General features: G+C 35.6%; 1 protein-coding gene across 2 annotated transcripts in view; it reads right to left on the reverse strand.

Moving 5' to 3' along the window:
- EEA1 (early endosome antigen 1) overlaps positions 1 to 23,049 on the reverse strand; it is a 132,285-nt gene that overhangs the window by 38,458 nt on the left and 70,778 nt on the right. For both annotated transcript variants that reach the window (XM_060025353.1, XM_060025354.1), the window contains 4 exons: positions 15,330 to 15,668; positions 9,248 to 9,397; positions 8,088 to 8,207; positions 967 to 1,170 (listed from right to left, as the gene is read on the reverse strand). In XM_060025353.1, coding sequence (XP_059881336.1) covers positions 967 to 1,170; positions 8,088 to 8,207; positions 9,248 to 9,397; positions 15,330 to 15,668 — 813 coding nt within the window. The remainder of the gene's footprint in view (positions 1 to 966; positions 1,171 to 8,087; positions 8,208 to 9,247; positions 9,398 to 15,329; positions 15,669 to 23,049) is intronic.

Below are 23,049 nucleotides of genomic sequence, written 5' to 3' on the forward strand. Positions count from 1 at the left end.
ATATGAGGGAAATTATCAGCTCTATAATCCTGGAAGCAATCTTTATGTTTATCAATACACCCCCATCACTTGAGTCTCTTTTAGGTATCATGTTCCTTCTTATCTGTATCAAAACTCATACTGAACACTGAGTTCTGAACACTGAGCAGCTTTCAACTATAAAAGCTAGTCTAAATAATTCTTCATCAAAACTGGTAACCTAGGCTAACTTTGAAATTTGGGGGAAAAATTTGTGTCATATTCTAATACCCAAATTAGAAAAGTGATATGACCTACTTATACTTTAATACTTTCTCATTTAGATAATTAGAATTCTCTTATTGGACAATTCTTCCAAAAAGTGACTATAAATTCTTTACAGTTTGAAAATGTATTAAGCTAACTTTTATAAGTTTCACTTAAACTAACACATAGATGTTAGAACGATAAGGCAACTTACCAAAATTATTATTAGCTATTCCAAACACATATACAATATCAAAATATAGGTAACCACTAAGCCCGGTTATTAACCAATACATAATAACAACTAACACTTGATTAGTGGTTTTAGTTTATAAATATATTTTGCTATTTACTTTTTTCAAAACATCACAAAATGCCATGAGGCAAGTATATATTATTAATAACTTTTCAATATGAGCTAACTATACTTTTCAAATGAGCTAACAAGGGGAAATGATTTGCTCATGGTCATCACAGGTAATAAATTACATCCTGGGACATGAACTGAGAGTTCCTTCATCATATCATGTTAGCTTATTTTCACTACAATAGCAACCCACCTCTAAGGTAAATAAGATAGTATTTGTCAGAAATACATAATAATTTTTAAAGTACTAAAAATAACAGAAGAATCATTTAGATAAAGCACTTAGTAAGATTTAGAGAGATAAAAGTAAATTTTAGAAATAGAATACATTTGAAAAGTAAATTTTAGAAATAGAATACACTTGACAAGCTTACTTGTTCTTGTAATGTATGGTTTTTTTCTTGTAACTGGTTAAGAACAGCAGTCTCTCCCTCACCAGCCTGAATTTTTGCATAAAGGTCTTCTCTTTCCTTTTCTAGTAAAGAAATATTTTCTTTACTCTTCTGTAATAAGGCTTCAAGGTTCTGGATCTTTTGGTCCTTATCACCAATTTGACGTAGTACTTGTTCTAAATCATTCTGTAAAGAATTGAAAACTACTACCTTAATGATAGAGAACTTAAAAAGTTATTCCTCAAACAAAATGATAATAAATAAATTTTAAGACTCAAACTCTTAGTCTTACATATTTTTTACTAATCATTACATTTTAACATGGCAAATTTAATTAAATAATTAGAACTATATACTTAACAATATAAACCTATATTATTGATAATAAACTAGAATTTAACCAAAATACCCCTTCAATTAACCACATTCTTACTCTAACACTCTGACCTCACCACCTACGACGACTCTTGTTTACTCCATTTCAGACATGTGGGACTCCTCATTATTCCTAATCACACCAGGCACATGCCCACCTCAGAGCCTTCGCACCAATTGTCTCTTCTGCCTGGCACACTTCCTCACAAAGTCACATGGCTCATTCCCTCTCCTTCCAATGTTTGCTCAAATGCCACCTTCTCAATCATACCTACCCTGATCATTACATTTAAAATTGCAGCCTTTCCAAATACTCCCTTCTCCTGAATATTTTTTCTTTCCATAGCACTTATCTTCTAACACTAAATAATTTACTTATTTTTCATGTTTATGTGCCTCCCTCTGCCCCCTCACAAGAATGTAGGCTCCAAGAAGGTGAAGATTTTTATCTGTTTTATTCATCAAGGTATCCAAGACCTGTATGTTCTAAGATATTTACTGAATGAACAGAAAAGTAAGTGACTGTACTCTAACGCACATACACTCATGAAAGATCATTTCAATACCCCAATAGGACTCTTCTGTCACTACATAAAGGGATCCCTCTTCTTTACTTCACCAAGGACCGTCATGTTACACAGAGCACATGCAAGAGGCCACAACCAGAGCAACACTCATTAATGTTGAGAGCTATCTGACCCACAGCCTTTGCCTCTGCCTCAATCATTCTAAGAGAGCCAGAGAGCCTCCACCCAGAACAAGGCCCTACCAAGCCCTTATGCAAACTTTATAGCAGCCCACACCACCTTCCTGAGACAGAGCCAGCAACCCCCTGGTACCCTCAACGAAGTGTGCCAATATTAAAATATGTGAGATTGGGGCTTCCCTGGTGGCGCAGTGGTTGAGAGTCCGCCTGCCGATGCAGGGGACACAAGTTCGTGCCCCGGTCCAGGAAGATCCCACATGCCGCGGAGCGGCTAGGCCCGTGAGCCATGGCTGCTGAGCCTGCGCGTCCGGAGCCTGTGCTCCGCAACAGGAGAGGCCACAACAGTGAGAGGCCCGCATACCGCAAAAAAAAAAAAAAACTGTAAGATCAGTCACTTTCAAACATGTTTCTCATCCCTTTAAGTTTCAGTCACGAAACGATGAAAAGCAACATAATCTCTCTGCTCTCATCCTCTGTTCCTGCCACTAAGAACCCTCTCTGTACATTCTACCCATCTTCTGGAAACACAGTTCCAGGGCTAAGCTTTTTCTAGAACTATCACTCTATTTCCAAGTCTAACTGAAGTTTGGTGCTCCCTGTACAGATGCTGATTCCCCATCAGCCCTCTCTGATATGTAAGGACTGTTCTGTTGGGCAAGCAGGAGAGGTTGACTTTTTCTAGATTTCTTCACTGCCATTACTCTCTCCCTCAAGTAAAAGGTTTATGCTGCTTTGGGAATTATGTATTCATTTATTCTACCCTCTATGCTGTGTTGCTATCATCTATAAATCCCTACCTCATTCACTGAAGACTTGAGACCTGATTTAGTCTTTCTCTCAATCCCAATTTCTGCCAATTTCCTGGGAAATACAAAATACATAGAGAATTAAGAGGACAGCCTCAACATTCATATCATCTTAATTCCTGGACCTTTATTCATTCTATTCAATCACTCACATGCAGGATCTTGTAATCACCTGAAATTGTTCTAGATAAAAAAAATGTCAATTATCCTACTCTGTGACCACAACTTCCTGACTGTCTTCCAGTTTCATGACCTCATTTCTGCTCTTCAATGTCAAAGAGACATTAACCTCAATTTTATTCTAGCATATTTAGCATACACCTAGCTTTTCTTCCTGAACCTCATATATGGATATGAACTAACCTTAACTATTCTTTCATCTAATTCTCCATTTCCTTTTACCTCCCAAGTTTCCAATACAGCCACTCCAAACAAAAACCCAATCCTAGATCAATGGTGCAATCTGCTTTCTCCACACCTACATTTCCAAGCACTATTAGAGCAAAATCACAAACCTCCATAGATTGGTGCCACCACAAATTTCTAGACTCCAACCTCTATTATATACTCAGAATCATCTTTTCACTCCTGTCACTTGAGTGGGGTTCTCATCCTCAAATATTCCCCTAAATAACCATTTAAAAGCTTAATCTTAATCTCCAAATTCTTAATCTCTGTCCACCAGACATTCAGCTATTACTATTCAAACCTAACCTGGGGGGTGGGCGGTGCTATATTATCTTCAGGAATGACCTACCATGACTTTTCTTCCTCTTACCTACAAAATTATACATAGACATATATAATTCAAAAATATTTACACACTACTATATGTAAAATAGATAACCAACAAGGACCTACTATACAGCACAGGGAACTATACTCAATATTTTGTAATAACTGTAAAGGGAAAGAATCTGAAAAATAATATATGTATATATATATACACACACACACACATGCATATGTATGTATTTATGTATAACTAAATCACTTTGCTGTACACCTGAAACTAACACAATATTGTAAATCAACTATACAATAAAAATAAATAATGAAGTAAAATATATTTAAATACACACACACACACACACACACACACACACACACACACCCACCCTCCTTTCTTCAAAGGATATCCTTCACAGGATAAGTTTGAATTTACCACCACCCATTGTATCAGTGACATCACAGCTTATAAATACCTTATTCCTTCAGTCACCTCCCCTTCTCCAATATCCTCAATTATTCCCCCTCTACTAGTCCCTTTGTCCTACATTATAAACACATTCAGGTATCTCTGGTTCTCAAAAACACTTCCTAGACCAAGTCCCACTCCAGCTTCTGCCCAGTCTTTATGCAATTCACATTTTAACTTCAAAAGTAATGCATATTTACTTTCCCCATTCCCTCATCTCTCATTTACTCATCAATCAAAAATCAGACATTCATGTCTATCACTTTATTGAAATCATGCTTCACAAGGTCACTAATTCTTAACTACTTAACCTAATGAATATTTTTCATTTATCATACTGGGCGTCCTCTCCACACACCCACATTTGAAGTTGCTGCTTACTCCCAACTTTTGACTCTCCCTAGTCCTTTGGCTTTCACTCTGCAAGGTCTCCTTAATTGCTCTGATCATTCTTTCTTTGAGCTGTTCTTCCTCTACTCATCCATCCCTTAAATGTTAGTGTTTCCCAGAAGTCTTGTGTCACCAGTTGTCTGTTTTTCTCATTACACTCTCTCCCTGGTTGATCACATTTATTGTAATAATTCCATTTACCCCATAAATACTGTCTCTCACAGCTAATATATAGCATGGTCCTCTCCTTCAGGCTTTTTAAATTAATACATCCCATAGGTGCCTCAAGACTTGTCCAAAACTGAACTCACTGCACTGGCCATCTTTCTCAAGTTCATTAACACAGCTGATGATACCTCCATTTACCATGTACCCAATGTTACCAGTCTGCAAGCCATTCCCTATCTCTGTCATTCCCTACAACTATTAATTTACCTCCAAAGTAGTATTCATATTTGTCTTAAGTAGTATTTTACCTCCAAAGTAGTATTTACTCTACCTCCAAAGTAGCATTCATATTTGTCCCTATGATATTTTTTAGCAATTGCTTAAACTAAGACCATCATTATTAGGCTTCCCTGGTGGCGCAGTGGTTAATAATCCGCCTGCCAATGCAGGGGACACGGGTTCGAGCCCTGGTCTGGGAAGATCCCACACACCGCGGAGCAACTAAGCCTGCCCACCACAACTACTGAGGCTGCGCTCTAGAGCCTGCAAGCCACAACTCCTGAGCCCACGTACCGCATCTACTGAAGCCGGGGCACTCTAGAGCCTGTGCTCCACAACAAGAGAAGCCACCGCAATGAGAAGACCGTGCACCACAAAGAAGAGTAGCCCCCACTCGCCACAACTGGAGGAAGCCCGCGTGCAGCAACGAAGACCCAACACAGCCCAAAATAATAAATAAAAATAAATTGATAAAAAAAGGACCATCATTATTTTTCACCTAAACTACTGCATATATTAGTCTTTTAACTGATCTCCTGTTTCAGAATATTCTCTCCAAAATTCATGTTTTACAAAACCATGAGAATAATCTATTTAAAAATCAAATCTGGCTATGGCACTTCTAAAGACCTTCAATACCTTTCTATCTTCAAGCATAGATAGAAAGGCCTTCCATAAACTTACCCATGTCTAATGCTCTGGGCTCTTCTCCAACTCATCTCTAAGTTACACTTTAAGCTCCAGCAAAACCTAACAGTTTCGTTCATACCAGCTTCACTATTCTTTTCCTTGTAACTTCTACTTGGAGTATACTACTCACTATCACCATCTTTGCAACCCAGAAACATCTACACAATCTTTGCAACAGACTGCCCCTTCTAAGGAAATTTTCTGTAACTGCTCTTTTCCAAATTTTATCAGAGTTACATAACTGTCTTCTCTATGCTATCATAATAATTTTATACACATATATACACCTAGAACTATACTCATCACATCTCTTTAATTAGTTTTTAGGACTTTTCATAATGAGAGACTTTGCCTGGCCTCTTTGCCATCCTTTTCTTATTCCTCCCCAGAGATTGAGAATTTAACTAACTGGAAAGCTTGGAATAAGGAATCAAGAATGTTTAACTCAGCCCCTTGCTCTCCCCTCAGTCTAAGAGACAACCTGCCTATAAGAAGGTAAAAGGCTGTCATTTCCAGCTTTGTCTGTGATTGGATGAATAAATTTAATTCTGCGGTACATTATAAGAAAGTCCTCTTGCCCGCAATCTATACCAAATTCTCTACCTCATCTTTACTACTCTATTTTTTTGCTACTCTTTATAATAAAACTCCTAGAGTTATCTATATCCATTGCATCAAACTTCTCTCTTCCCATTTTCTTTTGGACCCTCTCCATCAGGCTTTTGCCCCTCCTTCTCTTTACAAATTGCTCTTACCAATGTCATCAGTGACTTCATGTTGCCAAATCCAGTAGGATTCCCAGTTTTCATCTTGTTTGACCTCCATCCTTCCAACTACCCAAGCCAAAATCCTTGTAATCATCCTTGACTTCTCTGCCAATGCCCCATATCAATCTATCAGTAAATCTGTCAGCTTTGAAAGTATATCTAGAATCTGACCATTTTTCACTACCTGCACTGTTTCCACTCTGATCCAAGCCATATCATTTCTTGTGTCAATTATTATAGTAGTCTCTTAGTGAATTTGTTTCTACTTATGTGCCCCTACGGCCTACTCTCAATACAGTAGCCAGAGTAATCCTATGAAATTATAAGTCCGATCATACTACTCCATTGCTCAGAAACCTCCAATGATTTCTCATCTCACAGTAAAATCCTTAAAATTACTTATGAAGCTCTACATGTTCTGATCCTCTGTGATCTCTATGGCTGTGATCCCTATGGCTTTTAACTCTCTTATCACTCACACCACTCCACTCACTGGCTTCTTGATGTTCTTGTACACCTTCCCTTCCTTTAGATCTTCTCAAAGATGCCTTCCCTGGCAACCATATCTAACATTGCAGTCCCACCTCCAGATCCCCAGATACTTCCTACTCCCCGTCCCTTTTTTCATCTCCATAGCACTTCCACCATCTAACACACTATATATTTTGCCTATTTACCTTGGCTAGTATTTGTCTTCCTCACTAAGCTCCATGAGAGCAGACATCTTTGTCTATTTTCTTTGCTGCCATATCCACAAAATCACTTCCTTGGCTAAGAGTAGACATTAATATATATTTGTTGACTGACTGAATGAAAGAACAAATAAATGAATACAATATTTGGATCTCTAACCACCTGACTCCCATGCCACTATCCAAACTCAGAAGGGAAAGAAAGGCATATATTACTTACTGCCTCCTTTCAATTCCAACATTGCTTCTGTGTGTATATCATTAGATTGCCATTTCCTAGAAGGCAGGCACTGTGTCTTACTCAGCTCTCTAATTTCAGTGCTTACCACTGGGCCTGACACACAGTGCTCAATAATATTCAATGAATTAGTGAAAGACCAAAGAAATAAATGAATGTCAAATTCAAATTCATTTCAAACATATGGGTACCGTCTTCTGCTCACCATAACAAAAAAAAAATTTAACTTATTTCAATCTTCTGAGCTATACTATAGAATCTGTACAAATTTAACTCAGTCACATTTTCTATACCTACAATTCCAATGTTCATATGATAGCTCTGAAACAGGGAAAGACATGACCAATAAACAGTAAGTTCTACTGTAGGAAATACAAAATGTTATTTTTTACTGAGGTAAACTAAAGTGAGAAATTTTATTTGCATTTTTAATTTCTAAAATAAGGTATTTTTAATAAACAATAATAAATAATTTATTATGTATAAATAACAATTTAAATAATATATTCTATTTAAATAAATTTAATAAATTTCTTTAACAGAAATTTAATAAATTTAAAATTTTTATATAAATTTATAAGTAACAAATTATTTATAATAAATATTTTTTAATATTTTAGAAAAATTTTTCAACAGAGCAATCAAAAGAAAAAGATTTTCTGATTATCCAGATACTGAAAATTATCAAAACTCTTCATAATCAAGTACTTTGCATTATCTAGTTTCACCACAACAAAAGGATAATGATTTGGTTAATTTTTGTTTAAAAGGCTAAAAATTCAAATACTGTTTACCTGAGCTTCACGAAGTTTTGCTGTAGTGCTTTGCTGAAGAGCTTGTTGTTCTTGATGCTGTTGCTTTGTTTTATCTAACTGATGCTGCAATTCTGTGGAATTTGTTACTTTTTCCTTCAACTTAAAAAAAAAAAAATGAAGACTGTCAGTTGACAACTTAAAGGCATAATGCTAGCATATAAATATCTGGTAGTACTTCAGATCTCACAATTCTCAAGTCTGAAGAGAAAATTCAATTCAAACAACAGATAAAAATCAACTTTAAAAGCAATATCTCATTACTTATAGAATCGTAATCTCATGATTAAGAAATTATTCCTTAAGAATTCATTCTCATCCTGAAAAGTATAAAATTCTTTCTCCAGGTTGGTATTTAGTTTATTATTGTTTTTATATACTAATATGATCAAGGAATTAATTATATATAATTAATTATATATTTATTTTAATTAATTTTAAATTAATTATATAATTATTTTTGTAACAGTATCCATATTTGTTTTACTTTTTTCACAACAATCATAATTATCACTTACTGGGAAACAACAGCATGATCTACCACACTAAGATTTTGGGTCTAGAAGAAAATCTTTTGCTGAAGCTACAGATTTTAACTCTCAGGGTTTGTTCAATTCTAATAAAAGAAGTACTTTAATGATAACTTTTACTTTAACCAAATATCAGTTACCATTTTTGCCAACTACAGCTTAAATTAGGATAGCATACAATCTTATGTTTAATTTTTAAAAGAGAAAATCCTTAAATGCAAACTCAAAGTTTATATGCACCAACTACATGTCATTAATGCCCTCATCAACTGTTCATTTTCCAGAGTCATTAGGAATTGGTCCTTCCTGGATAGGAAGACTCTTCTTGAGCAGCCTGACAGGTTCACCCCGAGAATTTATCCTGCCTAAAGCTGAAGAGCAGCCTTCTTTGCACATTTTTGTTGAGAACTTTAGGGAATACAATCACAACAAAATGACTTAATGCAGTTAATAAATAGGACATTTTAACTGGGGAGAAATAAAAGTCCCAACTTAAAGTTAAAAAAATCCAATTAAAGCTCTTGACCATAAAAAGATTAAAAACAATACTTAAGATGCCTCAAATCTATCAATAAATGTACTAATGTAAACTCATTTGAAATGCGAGCTTACCTCTTCTTCTAAACGAGAAAGTTTGAGCTGTAGATCAGCCACTTGTTGTTCTTTATCCATCAGCTTTTCACTTGAAAGCTGTCTCTGTTCCTTCAGCCTACCATGAGCTTCCCCTAGTTGGCGCTCTGTCTCCAGAAGTTTGCTATGTAACTTCAGAAAAGGAAAAAAAAGTAAGTACATATGTATAAACACACCTACGATCACCACCATTACTACTACCACCTACTTTCCAAACAATGTTTTATTTTTCACCAATATAAAAATAATATATTAATTTTCCTGATACTTTAGAGGAACCTAAGAAACAACTGAATTTTAATCACATAAATTATGACTCATAAAACTGTAACCAAACATCACAGATTTCAGGGTTTTTGCACTCTTTAAAAAAAAAACAAAAACCAGCAAACCTGAAGCTCTTGTTTAGATATAAGTGTTGTAATCACTTGAGGAAATTAAATAAAACAAAACTTAAAAATTAAGACACTTAAGGCACATTCAGACCTATTCCACTGTAGTTTTTAGAATCCCAAAGTGATTCTTGTAGTTTTCCCATAATTATGAACCACCACAACTGACTTCTTACATTTGGGTACTGAATAGAGCACAAAGTATTCTCAAGTCCTCAAACTGGCACACAATTTCTAAATAAAATAGAGGAAAGAATAGTTTCTTAAAATATTAGGTGATTCTCATTCATTAGCTTTAAAATTGCCACCTAGCTAAAACTAAAGGAGAAATTTTTCTTGGAGCTAGAACTATCACTTTCTCAAATTCCTTATTTTCACTAATACTACCAGAAATAACAGCTGGTTTCTCTTGTGGGACTGGCTGGGGGTGGGTCTATTAAAAAAAAAAAAGTTTGTACTAATTTTAGAAGAATTACTGCACAAGTGCTGGGAGTACAGAACAAAAAAAGAGTGGCGTGGAGATAAAGATGCAAGACATTCGGCAAAGTTTACACACTAAGAGTATTTCTACACCCCAGCCTCATAACACATTAAATCAAATCTCAGCATGTGCCTCAGCAAAACTGGAAATTAATAACAAGCATACTATACAATTGCTTTCAATCAAACCCATTCATATTAAATCTGAAAATATTAAGAGTCTATAGCCTTTGTGTCATATATACACTTATATGCTCTACACTTGCATATTTCTCCATAAAAATTCACAGTTGGCAAGGAAAAAAATAAAGTTCTATCGGAAGAGTGGACACCCACTATTTTCTTATGCTATGAAACAAGCTGCAGCTGTCAAAATATATCCTATCCTCAATAAAGAAAACCAAAGTGGATTTCTAAAGTAAAGCATGCTTCAATCTAACTAAAACAGGAATCAGTAACAGTTAAAGAAAAGACATTTATTTTATTCTTGTCCTAAGCCAGCACCCTGACATCTCTCCGTTTTCTTCTTCTTCTTCTTAAAATGCAGTGAATTAGCCTGTAGTAACTACCCAAACCCTCTCCTTCTCACTACAAGAAGTAGATCCAATCCTGGTATGTGAAAGCAAAGGAGGCCTTCAAAGTAAATTCATATTTCAAGCATCTAAGTGCTTGATCTCTTACAGACAGGCATCCCCTACATCTAGTTCCTGAACTTGTTGGATAAGAATCACCCAATATCATTATTAACACAAAGATCATCAGACTTCTCCCCTAGAAGTTTAGATTTAGTACATTTGAGCTGAAGCCCAGAAATCCATGTTTTCATAACAAGAATCAGATGATATTTAGTTTCAGGAATCATTTGCCAAAAAGCAACACTTTAAAAAGCAGCAGTTTTCAATCTCAACTACACAGTACAATCACAGGAGAAACATTTAAATACACCAATGCCCAGGCCTATGCCAGAGATTATGGCATAACTGAGTGGAGGGTGAGGCCTTGATATTGATAATTTCTTAAATTTCCCCAGGTGATTCTGGTGTGCAGACAGAGTGAAGAACCACCAAATTAAAGATAAGTGTTGCTCTGGATGTAGAAAACAAACTTATGGTTCCCAGCAGGTGAGGCGGGGGGGTGGAATAAATTGGGAGATTGGGATTGACATGTACATACTGCTATATATGGAATGGATGGCTAGTGAGGAGCTACTGTGTAGCACGGGGAGCTCTACTCAATATTCCTCTGGTGGCCTATATGGGAAAAGAGTCTAGAAAAGAGTGGATGTGTGGATGCGTGTGGCTGATTCACTTTTCTGTGCACCTGGTACTGACATGGTATCGTGGGTCAGCTATACTCCAGTAAAAATTTTTTATTAAATAAATAAAGATAACTGTTGCTCTGAAGCGAAGATTTACTAAAGGGGTGAAAAAAGAGATATTATATATTATAAATAACTGTCATTATATATTATAAATAACTGTCATTCTTTACTGTACAATCCTGATAAATCCCTGATCTTTAATAAAGAGATGAATCTCAAATCAAAGCTGCCCAAGGGTGTAAGCAGGCCAAAATCCCTTAAGCCGTAATGCCTATATCATTTTAGAGTAAATATGTTAAGGAAAAAAAAGGATAAACTAAGAGCAAAAATAGTACATCCTGGAATTATTAATAGAATGGTCTATCCTAAAGTTACATTTTGAGATATACATACATGTATATGTTCTCTGAGAAATTTAGTTTTGTAAACTTATATACATAATTCTTTATTCATTAAGTTCCAATTAATGTTTGCTAAGTGCCAGGCCCTATTCCAAATGCTTCACAAATATTAACTAATTTAATCCTTATAATAACCCTATGAAGACAGTTCCATTCTTATCCTCTTTTTGATAGATGAGCAAACTGAGGTACAAATTAAATAACTTGTCCAAGCTCACACAGCTTGTAGGCCACAGAACTGGAACTCAGAAAGCTGGTTCTTAAATCCACACTCATAAACCACTATGCTATTTGAGATGGCATGTTAGATAATTTTTTTAAATGAAGTTGGACATATGGGTTGGGGAGTGGGGGATACAAACTACTGGGTTAGACAGGCTCAAGGACATACTGTACAACATGGGGAATACAGCCAATATTTCATAATAACTGTAAAGAAAAAGAAACCTTTAAATATTGTATAAAATTTTTTAAAAATTAAAAAAGTAAATTGATGACTAATTGTTTAATTACGTAACATCATTATCTGCACATCTGTGGCTATTTTGAAAGTGCTCACGAACACAAATATGAAGAATATGGGGTACTTTGTTTTCAAGTCCTTTGTTGACAATTGACAGCTATCTATTTTTGTCAGCACTGATATGGGAGCTGAGGATACAGTGGAGAGCAAAACAAACCCAGTTCATCCTTACACTCTTTAAGGACGCTGAAAGAAGGTTTAAGGTGAGGTTCACTTCCATTCTTCCAATAAATACTTACTGAAAGCTCTAAGTATAGAGGCTGATAGAGTACAGAATAAAACAGATTCCTCAAATTAAGTAGCTCACCATCCAAAGGGAATGGTAGATAATATACAAGTAAACTAACTATACAATATAAAGTATTATAAAGAAGCAGCTTGCTGGAATAAAGTAGGGTCCAGAATAAATGGAAAATAAGCTATTGAAATAGAATGGTCCAGAAAAGCTTTATTGAGGAAACAATACTTGAGCAAGCCTTATGAAGAACTGAAATCAAGAACACTCTAAGAAAAAAACATGGGCAAAGGACCTAAGGCAGGAAAGTGCTTTGAAGTGTTGGGAGTGTTTGAGGAACTGAAAGGAGATCAGTATGGCTGCTTCACATGTTGGAGACAAGCTTGAAAACAGACATAGTGTGGACCATACTACACACAAGTGCTTACATGACCAAGTAAGATATTTGGATTCAATTCAAAGTGTAAGCAAAGCCACTGAGGTTGTTAAGCAGAGGAATAAAGTGATATCCTTCACATTTTAAAACAAGGCCTCTGGCTTCCATACAGAGAATAGACTAAGGAGGTCTCTAGAAAAAGGAAACCTGTAAAAAGGCTAACAGTAGCCCAGGTGAGCAATGGCAGCAGCTGAGATTAAGGGTGGTAGCAGTATAGATGAAGAGAGGTGGACAGATTTGAGTCATGCTTTGAAGGTAGAATCCAGACAGCATGCTGAAGAGAAGAAGATAAATGGTATCACTTCAAGGTCTTCAGTACAACTTCTTTATTTTGTACAGAATTGTGACTAAACCAAAAAATTAGGTACATTCAAGTCTTTGAATAAAAATATTGAGTAGGTTCTCAAAAATTCCTGATGCCCCTCCACCCACTGACAACCAAATGAAACCCAAATTCCTCAGCCTGCTATTCAAAAGCCTGCATAATAAACTTCCAAATGCTCTTTGGATTCAAAATAGTCCACTACTATTACACATACCCTATCCTCAGAGCAAATGTGTGTCCCTCCCTGGTTCTTGTGATACTTCCCTGCCTCTAGTTTACTTTTCTGCCTGGAAGACCCTCCTGCCTTCAAACTGCAACTTGTCAAAACCCATCCAATATTCACAATTTCAAGCACCATCTCTCTCTCTCACACAAAGCTTTTTTTGATCACATTAACAGGACAAAATAATTATACAATATGAAGTACTATGGGGCGAGGGGGAGAAAACAGGAGAGGAACTCTTCCAAATTCCCATGGTATATGAGATCATTTTATTTTAATTCTCACATTCATTGGTATAGGATAGTACTTGCCTCATCCTCAATGAGATTTACATAATCATTTAAGGTAGGTACTGTTTCCTTTTTCATTTCTGTATCTCCTAATAAACAAGGCATAGTGTCTTTTAGAAACCATAAATGCCCCATTTGTTCATTTGAACTGAAAGGCAAATATCTAAGTTATATTTAAGTTATTCATTGATATCCCCAAGCCTCTGTTTCCTTCGATTATGAATGCCTGCATTTGTTCATTCACTTACTTACTAAAACATCTGCTGATTAATAAGCAAAATGCCAGGTAGTTGGGAAAAAAAATGAATAAGACATGGTCTCTGCACCTGAAGAGTTCAGAGTCTAGTGAAGAAAGATACATAAGTTATGATAATATACTATACTGTGATAAGTAAAACAATCAAGATATGTAAATGCTTGGGCTTCCCTGGTGGCACAGTGGTTGAGAGTCCACCTGCCGCTGCAGGGGACACGGGTTCGTGCCCCGGTCCGGGAAGATCCCACATGCCACGGAGTGGCTGGGCCCGTGAGCCATGGCCGCTGAGCCTGCGCTCCACAACGGGAGAGGCCACAACAGTGAGAGGCCCGTGTACCGCAAAAAAAAAAAAAAAAAGATATGTAAATGCTTAAGCCATCTCTGGAGGGAGTGGTGGTGAGAAGTGGCAATATGCAGAAAAAGATTTCTGGTAACGGGACAAGTGGGGTAAATTGTATTTATCAGGGAGAAGAGAAATAGGAAGAGTATCTCAGGCTAAGAAGACAGAGGACTGATGCCACAAAGCCAAGTATCACTGCCCTATAAATGAAAATAGTCGAAAATTATAAAAAAAAAAAAGTGGCTGAGGACTTTAATCTCCCCCAAATTTCCATTTTTCTACCAACTTTAATGTTACCTATAAGAAATAATTAGAATAGAGAATTCAAAATTTAAGTTAATGGCAAAGTCAAAACTTCCATGAAACTTCTGAGAGATATTATTTACCTATAAAAAATAGTTGTTAGGACTAATTTGTTTTCTTCTTTTAAAATATTTAATTTTTATACTATTGGTTTAACAGTAATTATATTTTTAAAATTTAGTAACAAGAAAAGAAAAAAGATAAGAATTTTTAAATAAAAGAATGATCAACAATTTGAATTATTATAATAGCTAATACCTGCTGAGTACCTACCATGTACCAGGTACCATTCTAAGCAATTTATATGTATTAATTCATAAACACTTCACAATAATACTATATGATAGATACTATCATTTTAAGGGAAATTGAAATTAACAGAAATGAGATCTGACGCAATACTATAGGTTGTGAAAATTAAGAGTTTTTTTTTTAAATGACAACTTTTTTATGAACTATATTATGATCAAACAACCATCAAACACACTAAGAAGAAACCATAGGGGGAATTACAATAAATAAAAGTTAACAGCTCTTACTTGATTAATTTCACTTTGGAGTTGTAATCCATGCTGTTCCTTTTCTTCTCTCTGTTGTTGTAGCTGTTTAAACTCTGCCTTAAGGTGCTGGTACTTGGTCTCCACTTCTGATAATTCTTCTTTGAGCTTTTGAGTAGCCTCTCCCTTTTCACCTAGCTCTGCCTGTATTCTCTGCAGTGAGGTTTCAGATGCAGATAACCTTGACTGAAGCTGTTGACAATCTAGGTCTTTTTGATGAAGGCTTGCTTGTATATTCTTTCTACTCATACATTCTTCATTATGTTTCTCCTCTAACTGAGTGTAGTCCAGTTCTTTCTTCTGCAACTTTTCAGTCAAGTTCTGAAATAACAATTTTTTTCTTTTCCTAATATTTTTAATTATTCTAATTATTCAAATAATCTTTAGAGCAATATCATTTCCTACTAAATGTTTTAGTAAATAGTATAAACACAGTGAAAATATTTTAATCAAGAAGAATTAAATTGTTATATACTAACTTATGGTTTTATTATTGGTCTACTTGACTAAGCTCTATTAATATAATTTAAGAATTACCAACAAAATTTTGACATAAAATGAAAACATTAAAATCTACTAACTAGATTCTTTAGGCTATGCAACATATTTATAATCTCCCATTTGAGTTAAAAATTGAAACTACCCCTCTATTATCAAAAATTACTTTAAGTAACAATATGGCAATTCTGATTTTTGGCTTTGCAATTTCATAATTGGTAAGAGCTTTAGCAATAACAATACCATTTACTGCTCTAGTATGCCTGATTCTACAGATTCCTCATTTTTGCTCTTCTTGACAAACATCATTTTTAAGAGTCACAAGTTTAAGACTTACTCAAATTTCTTTCTAGGTGTGTAAAACAGTGATCTTTTTTAAAAATATCACTTACCTGCCTTATATTTGTTATTTTACTCAACACTATCAGGTACAAAATATAAAAATGACACCTCCAATCAAAGATCTGGATCAACCAGCCTAATCAAATGTTAAAGTCTGGGCTCAGTGGAGTTTTTACTACTAATATTGAACATTTTTAGTCAAGATATTTACACACAAGATATGGATCAGAATTTTGACTCAACTCTGTAAGAAAAATAGCCAGGAAAAGAAGCCACCATAAGCACCTGATGAGTCAATCATGGACATTTACTATACTCATTTTTATATACAGTGTGCTAGAAGGGGATAATACAGAAATAGTGGAGAGGAAGCAAAACTTCTGGCCTTTAAACAGACTATAATCTAAATGAAACACATTTAAAAATTTTTTCTAAGTTAAAACATAATGCACAAACACAGATTAATACAAAAGCTGTGTTAAATTTCTCAAGTGCACAATTTTTTTTTAAATGAAAAGAGCAAAGTCAGGTGGGGCTAACTAGTAAGTTAAAATCACCTGAAAACAAAGTTTGAACTTGGTAAAGTAGTGAGAGGAGTTAAGGACAAGGTATATATACATGACTCATGCTATCTGCTCTATACAAAAAGACACAAAGGAACAGACAAACAAGTTGCAAGAGGGGACACAGGGGAGTAATAAATTTAGATAATAGAGTGGGAAAGGCAGCAGTAATGGTTCTTAAACACATGTCTGAGAAAAAGTTCATTAATGTAAATTACCAAGTAGAAATATACTATAGAAAAAGCAGTGTCAAAAAGATATATGTCAGAAAGACAAAATGGGAGACAAAGTAAAAACAGCACCCAGAAGTTTTCAGCAAAATTAGCAATTAGCAATTAGTTGTGTCTTGACTGACCAACAGACACAGAACAAAAGAGGTAGAGCCAAAAGACTAGAGAAAAAAATAATAATTTTGAGTCAAACTACTTGTTAGGAAAGTTCTCTCTTTATAAACACTTTGTCTTACTCGTTAGTAACTCCACATCTTTCTTGACTTGATTTCATACTTTTTCTTTTAAGAAAATAATATTTATTTTAGAATTCATAAGCTAAATTAAGTCTATTCATTGATCATTATAAATGCCTTGCATCTTTTCAAAGAAAATTCTAAGTTACTAAATTTTATGAATGCAACCATGCTCACAAATACTTGGGTGGGATATAATTTTAAAACATGCTACAAAAATTAAGTCTAGTAGTGAGGTAGTGAGCCTTCCTCATAGGCTTACTCATAAAGTGCCCAAGTAATCCTACTAGTTCTATACAAAAAGGACCCCTCAGACAGCTTTACTCTTTAAGAAGCAAAAATACATTACAACCATTCACTTTAAAATTCACTTATCCTAAAATATTAATCAAAATCTTCCTGCTTTATTGCACAGATGAGATAATTAAATTTTATTTAAAAGAACCTAAACCACTTTCTTTTTAAATAACCTAATCCACTCACATTATATATTTTTTATATGCAAAAGGTTTACTATATCTAGTATCACAAACTTTTTATCCTTATTATGGTCTTCTCATGGAATCTGAAGCAGAAAGTCTAGTGAATACATGGTTTTCGAAGATTGATTTTTTTTTTAAGTACAGTAGAATCCATTAAAGAAAACAGTAATTGCACTTTCACTTCTCCATATTAATCCTTACAACAAAAGATGAGATAGACATTATCATCCCCATTCTGTGGATGAAGAAGCTAAAGCTGAAAGAACCTGATATGACTTGGCCAGGTAGCAGAGTCACATATGATGATTCTAAGTCCAATAAAGTTTTCACAACACAATTCAGACACTCCGTGAGTCAATTCAGGCCTTCCCAAAGCATACACTATTCAAGTTTAAATTATAAAATGAATGTTAAGCTTAACTCATAACATAATTATCATTTGAGTAAGCAAAATTCTTTCCTTCCGAATGTCCAGTTCTCTTTTGACTTCCTCACCAATTGTTCTTTCAACATATTTCCTTACAGAGACAATTTCCCTGTATTAGACTCTGTTATTCACTTGTTACTAGCCCAGGTAATGAGAAGAAATGCAAAAAGAATGGCATTTTTTATTGCTTGATAGCTTACAAAGTGGTTTCAAGGATCTCATCTCGTTTGTTCCTCAAAACAGCTTTGTGAGAAAGAACAAACTGAACTACTTGTACCTCTCCAACATCTTATATTTTGTGCTCTTACATGTCCCCAAGCCTTCTGTATCTAGCTCTCAAAATGAAATGCCATTAACCCCTCTGCCATGTGACATGCTCCTAAGCATCCTTAAAGACTAAGCTAAAGGGACTTCCCTAGGGGCGCAGTGGTTAAGAATCCGCCTGCCAATGCAGGGGACATGGGTTCAATCCCTGATCCAGGAAGTTCCCACATGCTGCAGAGCAACTACGCCCGCCCCCGAGCACCACAACTACTGAGATTGCGCGCCAAGAGCCCGTGCCCCGCAACGAGAAGCCACCTCAATGAGAAGCCCGCACACCGCAACGAAGAGCAGACCCCACACACCACTACTAGAGAAAGCCCACACACAGCAACAACGACCCAACACAGCCAAAATTAATTAATTAATTAATTTAAAAAAAAAAAACAAGACTAAGCTAAAAAGTTATGTCTTCAACAAGAGTCTTTCCTGATTTACTAGGCAGTAAGTTAGGAAAACATCCACCTTGGTCTTGACTCAACTCTGTATCACAAAACTTACAGTAAATAAAAACAGTAACAACAAACATTCACTGAGGTGCTTACTCTAAGCCAGGCAGTGGTCTAAGCACTTCAACATCTATTACTTTTTTTAATACTCATATCAATCCTAAGAGGCAAATAAGTATAACAGTACTTCTTAGCAGAAGAGGAAAGAGACTTTGAGAGGCTCTGGGTTACAGCCAGTCAGTTACAAAGCTGGCATTTAAACATGCCTTTCACCACTGTACTATGCTGTTCATCTCAATATACCACTTTGCAATACAGTGGTAATACACAGCAATACAACTACTTGCCATATCTGGCTTCTGCTTTGGCCTATGAACATCTTAATACTGAGACTGTGGGAAAGCGGAGAGCAATGAAGGATGGAAAATGGGTAAGAGGTGAGACCCAAAAAATAACTCAGTCTCTTACAATGACCTATATTGATCACATTAGTAGCTTTAAATAAGCATATGATTTTGTTCAGAATTTATATGGAAATAGTTAATTAAATTGAGCTGCAGAATTTTGTTTAAATGTCAGCATATGATTCTTATTAGAAACCAAAAAGGAAATTTCTTCAAGATTCCTGGCTTGTTTTTAAGTTTTCAAAGCCAGTGATTAAAAAACACTGGTTTAATGCTGAAAATCTTGACATTAACAAAAAAGTAACTATTTTTTCAATTCATTATATTTTATAATGTTATCTATCCACCTTGATGCTGCCTGTGATCCACAAAAGCTGCCCAAGGCATTTCATTAATAGCCTTCAAAAGACCAGGCACAAGGGCTTCCCTGGTGGCACAGTGGTTGAGAATCTGCCTGCCAATGCAGGGGACACGGGTTCGAGCCCTGATCTGGGAAGATCTCACATGCCACGGAGCAACTAGGCCCGTGAGCCACAATTACTGAGCCTGCGCGTCTGGAGCTTGTGCTCCGCAACGAGAGGCCGCAACAGTGAGAGGCCCGCACACCGCGATGAGAAGTGGTCCCCGCTCGCCACAACTAGAGAAAGCCCACACATCGAAACGAAGACCCAACATGGCCAAAAATAAATAAATAAAATAAATAAATAAATAAAATTAAAAAAAAAACAAACCAGGCACAGAGATTTCCAAATTCGTAACACTTGGATATCACCACTGTCAACAATCATGGTTTGCCAAGGACTTGGGTGAGGAGAGGTGGGGGAGCAAGGATAATAAAAAAAGGTAGATGCACATCTGTGCTTGCTCTAACCAGTGAAAACAATCCTACACAGGAAAACACTTCAAGAAAAATTTGAAGTCTTACTTATGTAAAGATTATTAAGATTAGTAGAAAATCCTATTATTCCCTAATCAAAACTATCCTAATTTTACCACACTAAACCGTCTTGAGTCCATGTATTATTCATAAAAAAAAATAGTACTTCCTTTAATAGTGTGAATGTATATATGCATGTGTGAATATATATATATATACACACAATCTGTGCTTCATTATCCCTTATTAATAGTTTAATGCTTCAAAAATACAAAATAAATTACACTGATCATAAACATCGATTGTGTGTACACCTCTGGTAAATTTCCAAGAGGTAGAAGGTCAACTCTGAGCTCAAAGACATTAAAAATCAAACTGAGGGACAAAGATAAAACTAGAGTATATGTGGAAGCTGTCTACATATAGCTTGACAGGAGGGAAAAAATGGGGTAGGGAGACACAGAGGTTTTCATAAAATGTAAAAAAGATTAAATTTTAAAAACCAATCAGCACCAGGAGTATACGGAAAAATGGACAATGGTAAACTGGTATAATTACTCTGGGAAATAGTTTGGGATCATCTAGTAAATTTGACTATGTATATAGCCTATAACCCAGCAATTTCACCTGAGACTACATAACAGAAATTCTTACACAAATGCATGAGATTTGTATGTGAATGTTCATAGCCGCAATATTTGAAATAGCAAGAAAAAAGAAAAACTGTGAAAAAATAGGAAGTATATTTGGGTCACTTCTGCTGCATACCAAATAATATAACTGTCATAAAGAAGAGCATTTATGTGATTGAATTATAAACTGAACTAGTTGCTTTTTTCCATGAAACACCATTTTTAAGAATGACAGACAAACTATGACTATTCAGATTTGGGGAGGAAGAAAATCTGTCACTTCAAAGGATAGAACTGATAGTACTGGTTGCCAATGATAAAATTCAAGCTTCCAAATGAAGCTTAGAATTTTGGAAAACTTGTATCCACCACCGTGACCTTGACACTTCCTCATACCTATAAAGTATTCTAAGATTGATGGTGATATTCACAAATGTGATTAGTTTTATATTGTACAATGAAATGTGTCAATATTTGGGGAAAAAATCTGCATAACTCAGTGAACCAATATTTTCCACATGACTAATGCATAACGTTACAAAATCATGCACAGGAAAGACCCATGCAAAAGGCAAGACAGAGAAAAAAATTTTATTGTTACAAAGTACAAAAACTGCATTACTATGGTTTCATATTCTACACTGTAATTAACTTTTGAGAAACTATACTTTTGTTTCAGTATAATATCAAATAAAAATAGCTACAATTATCTGAAAGGGCTATTAAGATAGTCCTCCCTTTTCCAACTACACATCTGTGAGACTAAATTTTCTTCACACGCTTCAAACATATCACAACAGATTAAATGTAAAAGCAGATATGAGAATTAATTAAGTCATCAAAGCAAAGCCAACAAATTCACCATATCTCTGAGTAAAAATATTTAATAACTTCCTATTCCTCTACCACCAAAAAAGTAAAGACATGGGGAAAAAAAGTATTGATACCAATACCTGCCCTATCCCAAAACTAAATATTATCTGTTGTTCATCTTTAAAGAACCAAGGCGGAAAATATTAACATGACAGAATAAGAACAAAGTTGGAGGTCTCATACTTTCTGATTTCAAAACTTATTGAAACATACAGTAGTCAAAACAATGTGGTACTGGCATAAAGAAAGACATATAGACCAACAGAGGAAGACTAGAGCGCCCAGAAATAGACACTCACATACATGGTCAAATGATTTTCAACAAGGGATCCAGGACCATTCAATAGGAAAAGGACAGTCCTTTCAACAAATGGTGCTGGGAAAACTGAATTTCCATATGCAAAAGAATGAAACTGGACCCTTACCTTACACTATAAAAAAATTAATTCAAAATGAGTCAAAGACCTAAAACTATTAGAAGAAAAGCTTCATGACGCTGAACCTAGCAATGATTTCTTGGATATGGCACCAAAAGCATAGCAACAAAAATAACTGATAAACTGAATTCTCTCAAATTTAAAACTTCTGTGCATCAAAGGTGTGATACTGTAAAATATACATTTGGTCCTGGTTCCCATTTCTGGAACCAGGCTCCTAAAACCCCAGGAATTCCCTATGTGATAAGAGCAATAAAGATATCCTTTGCTATTCCTAACAAGCCCCTTTCAACCACCTATGCGTTCGTATTAATGAGGTGATTTTTTAGAAAGCCTTAAGGATGGGGGTTGGTTGCCAGGGGAACCAACCTTGAAGAAAGGGTTAGAACTTTCAGTCCCACCCTGACCTCCAGGGAGGGAAGAGGGGCTAAAGGTTGAATTAATCACCAGTGGTCAATGATTTAATCAATCATGTCTGTGTAGGAAGGAGAGGGTTTTGAGAGACTCTGAGCTGGTGAACACATGGAGAGCACCCAGAGAAAGCATGGAAGCTTCAAACCCTTTCACACGTATCTCACCCTATGCATCTCTTCCATCTCACTGTTCTTATGTTATGGTCATCTATAATAAGCCAGTAATCTAGTAAGTAAAATGTCTTCCCAAATTTTGTGAATTACTCTAGCAAATTAATCACACCGGAGGCAGGGGATTGGGAACCTCCCATTTATATAGCCGGTTGGTCAGAAGTACAAGTAACAAGCTGGACTTTCAATTGGTGTGTGAATTGGGATGTGTGGCGGAGGTGGGGTTGGGGTGCTCAGGCAGCCCTGCAGGACTGCACCCTTCATCTGTGGAATCCGATGCTAGCTCCAGGTAAGCCGTTTAAGAACTGAGCTAAACTGTAGGACACCCAGCTGGTGTTGACAACTGT

The sequence above is a fragment of the Delphinus delphis genome, chromosome 11 (assembly GCF_949987515.2).
Source record: "Delphinus delphis chromosome 11, mDelDel1.2, whole genome shotgun sequence".
In the NCBI taxonomy this organism is placed as follows: Eukaryota; Metazoa; Chordata; class Mammalia; order Artiodactyla; family Delphinidae; genus Delphinus; species Delphinus delphis.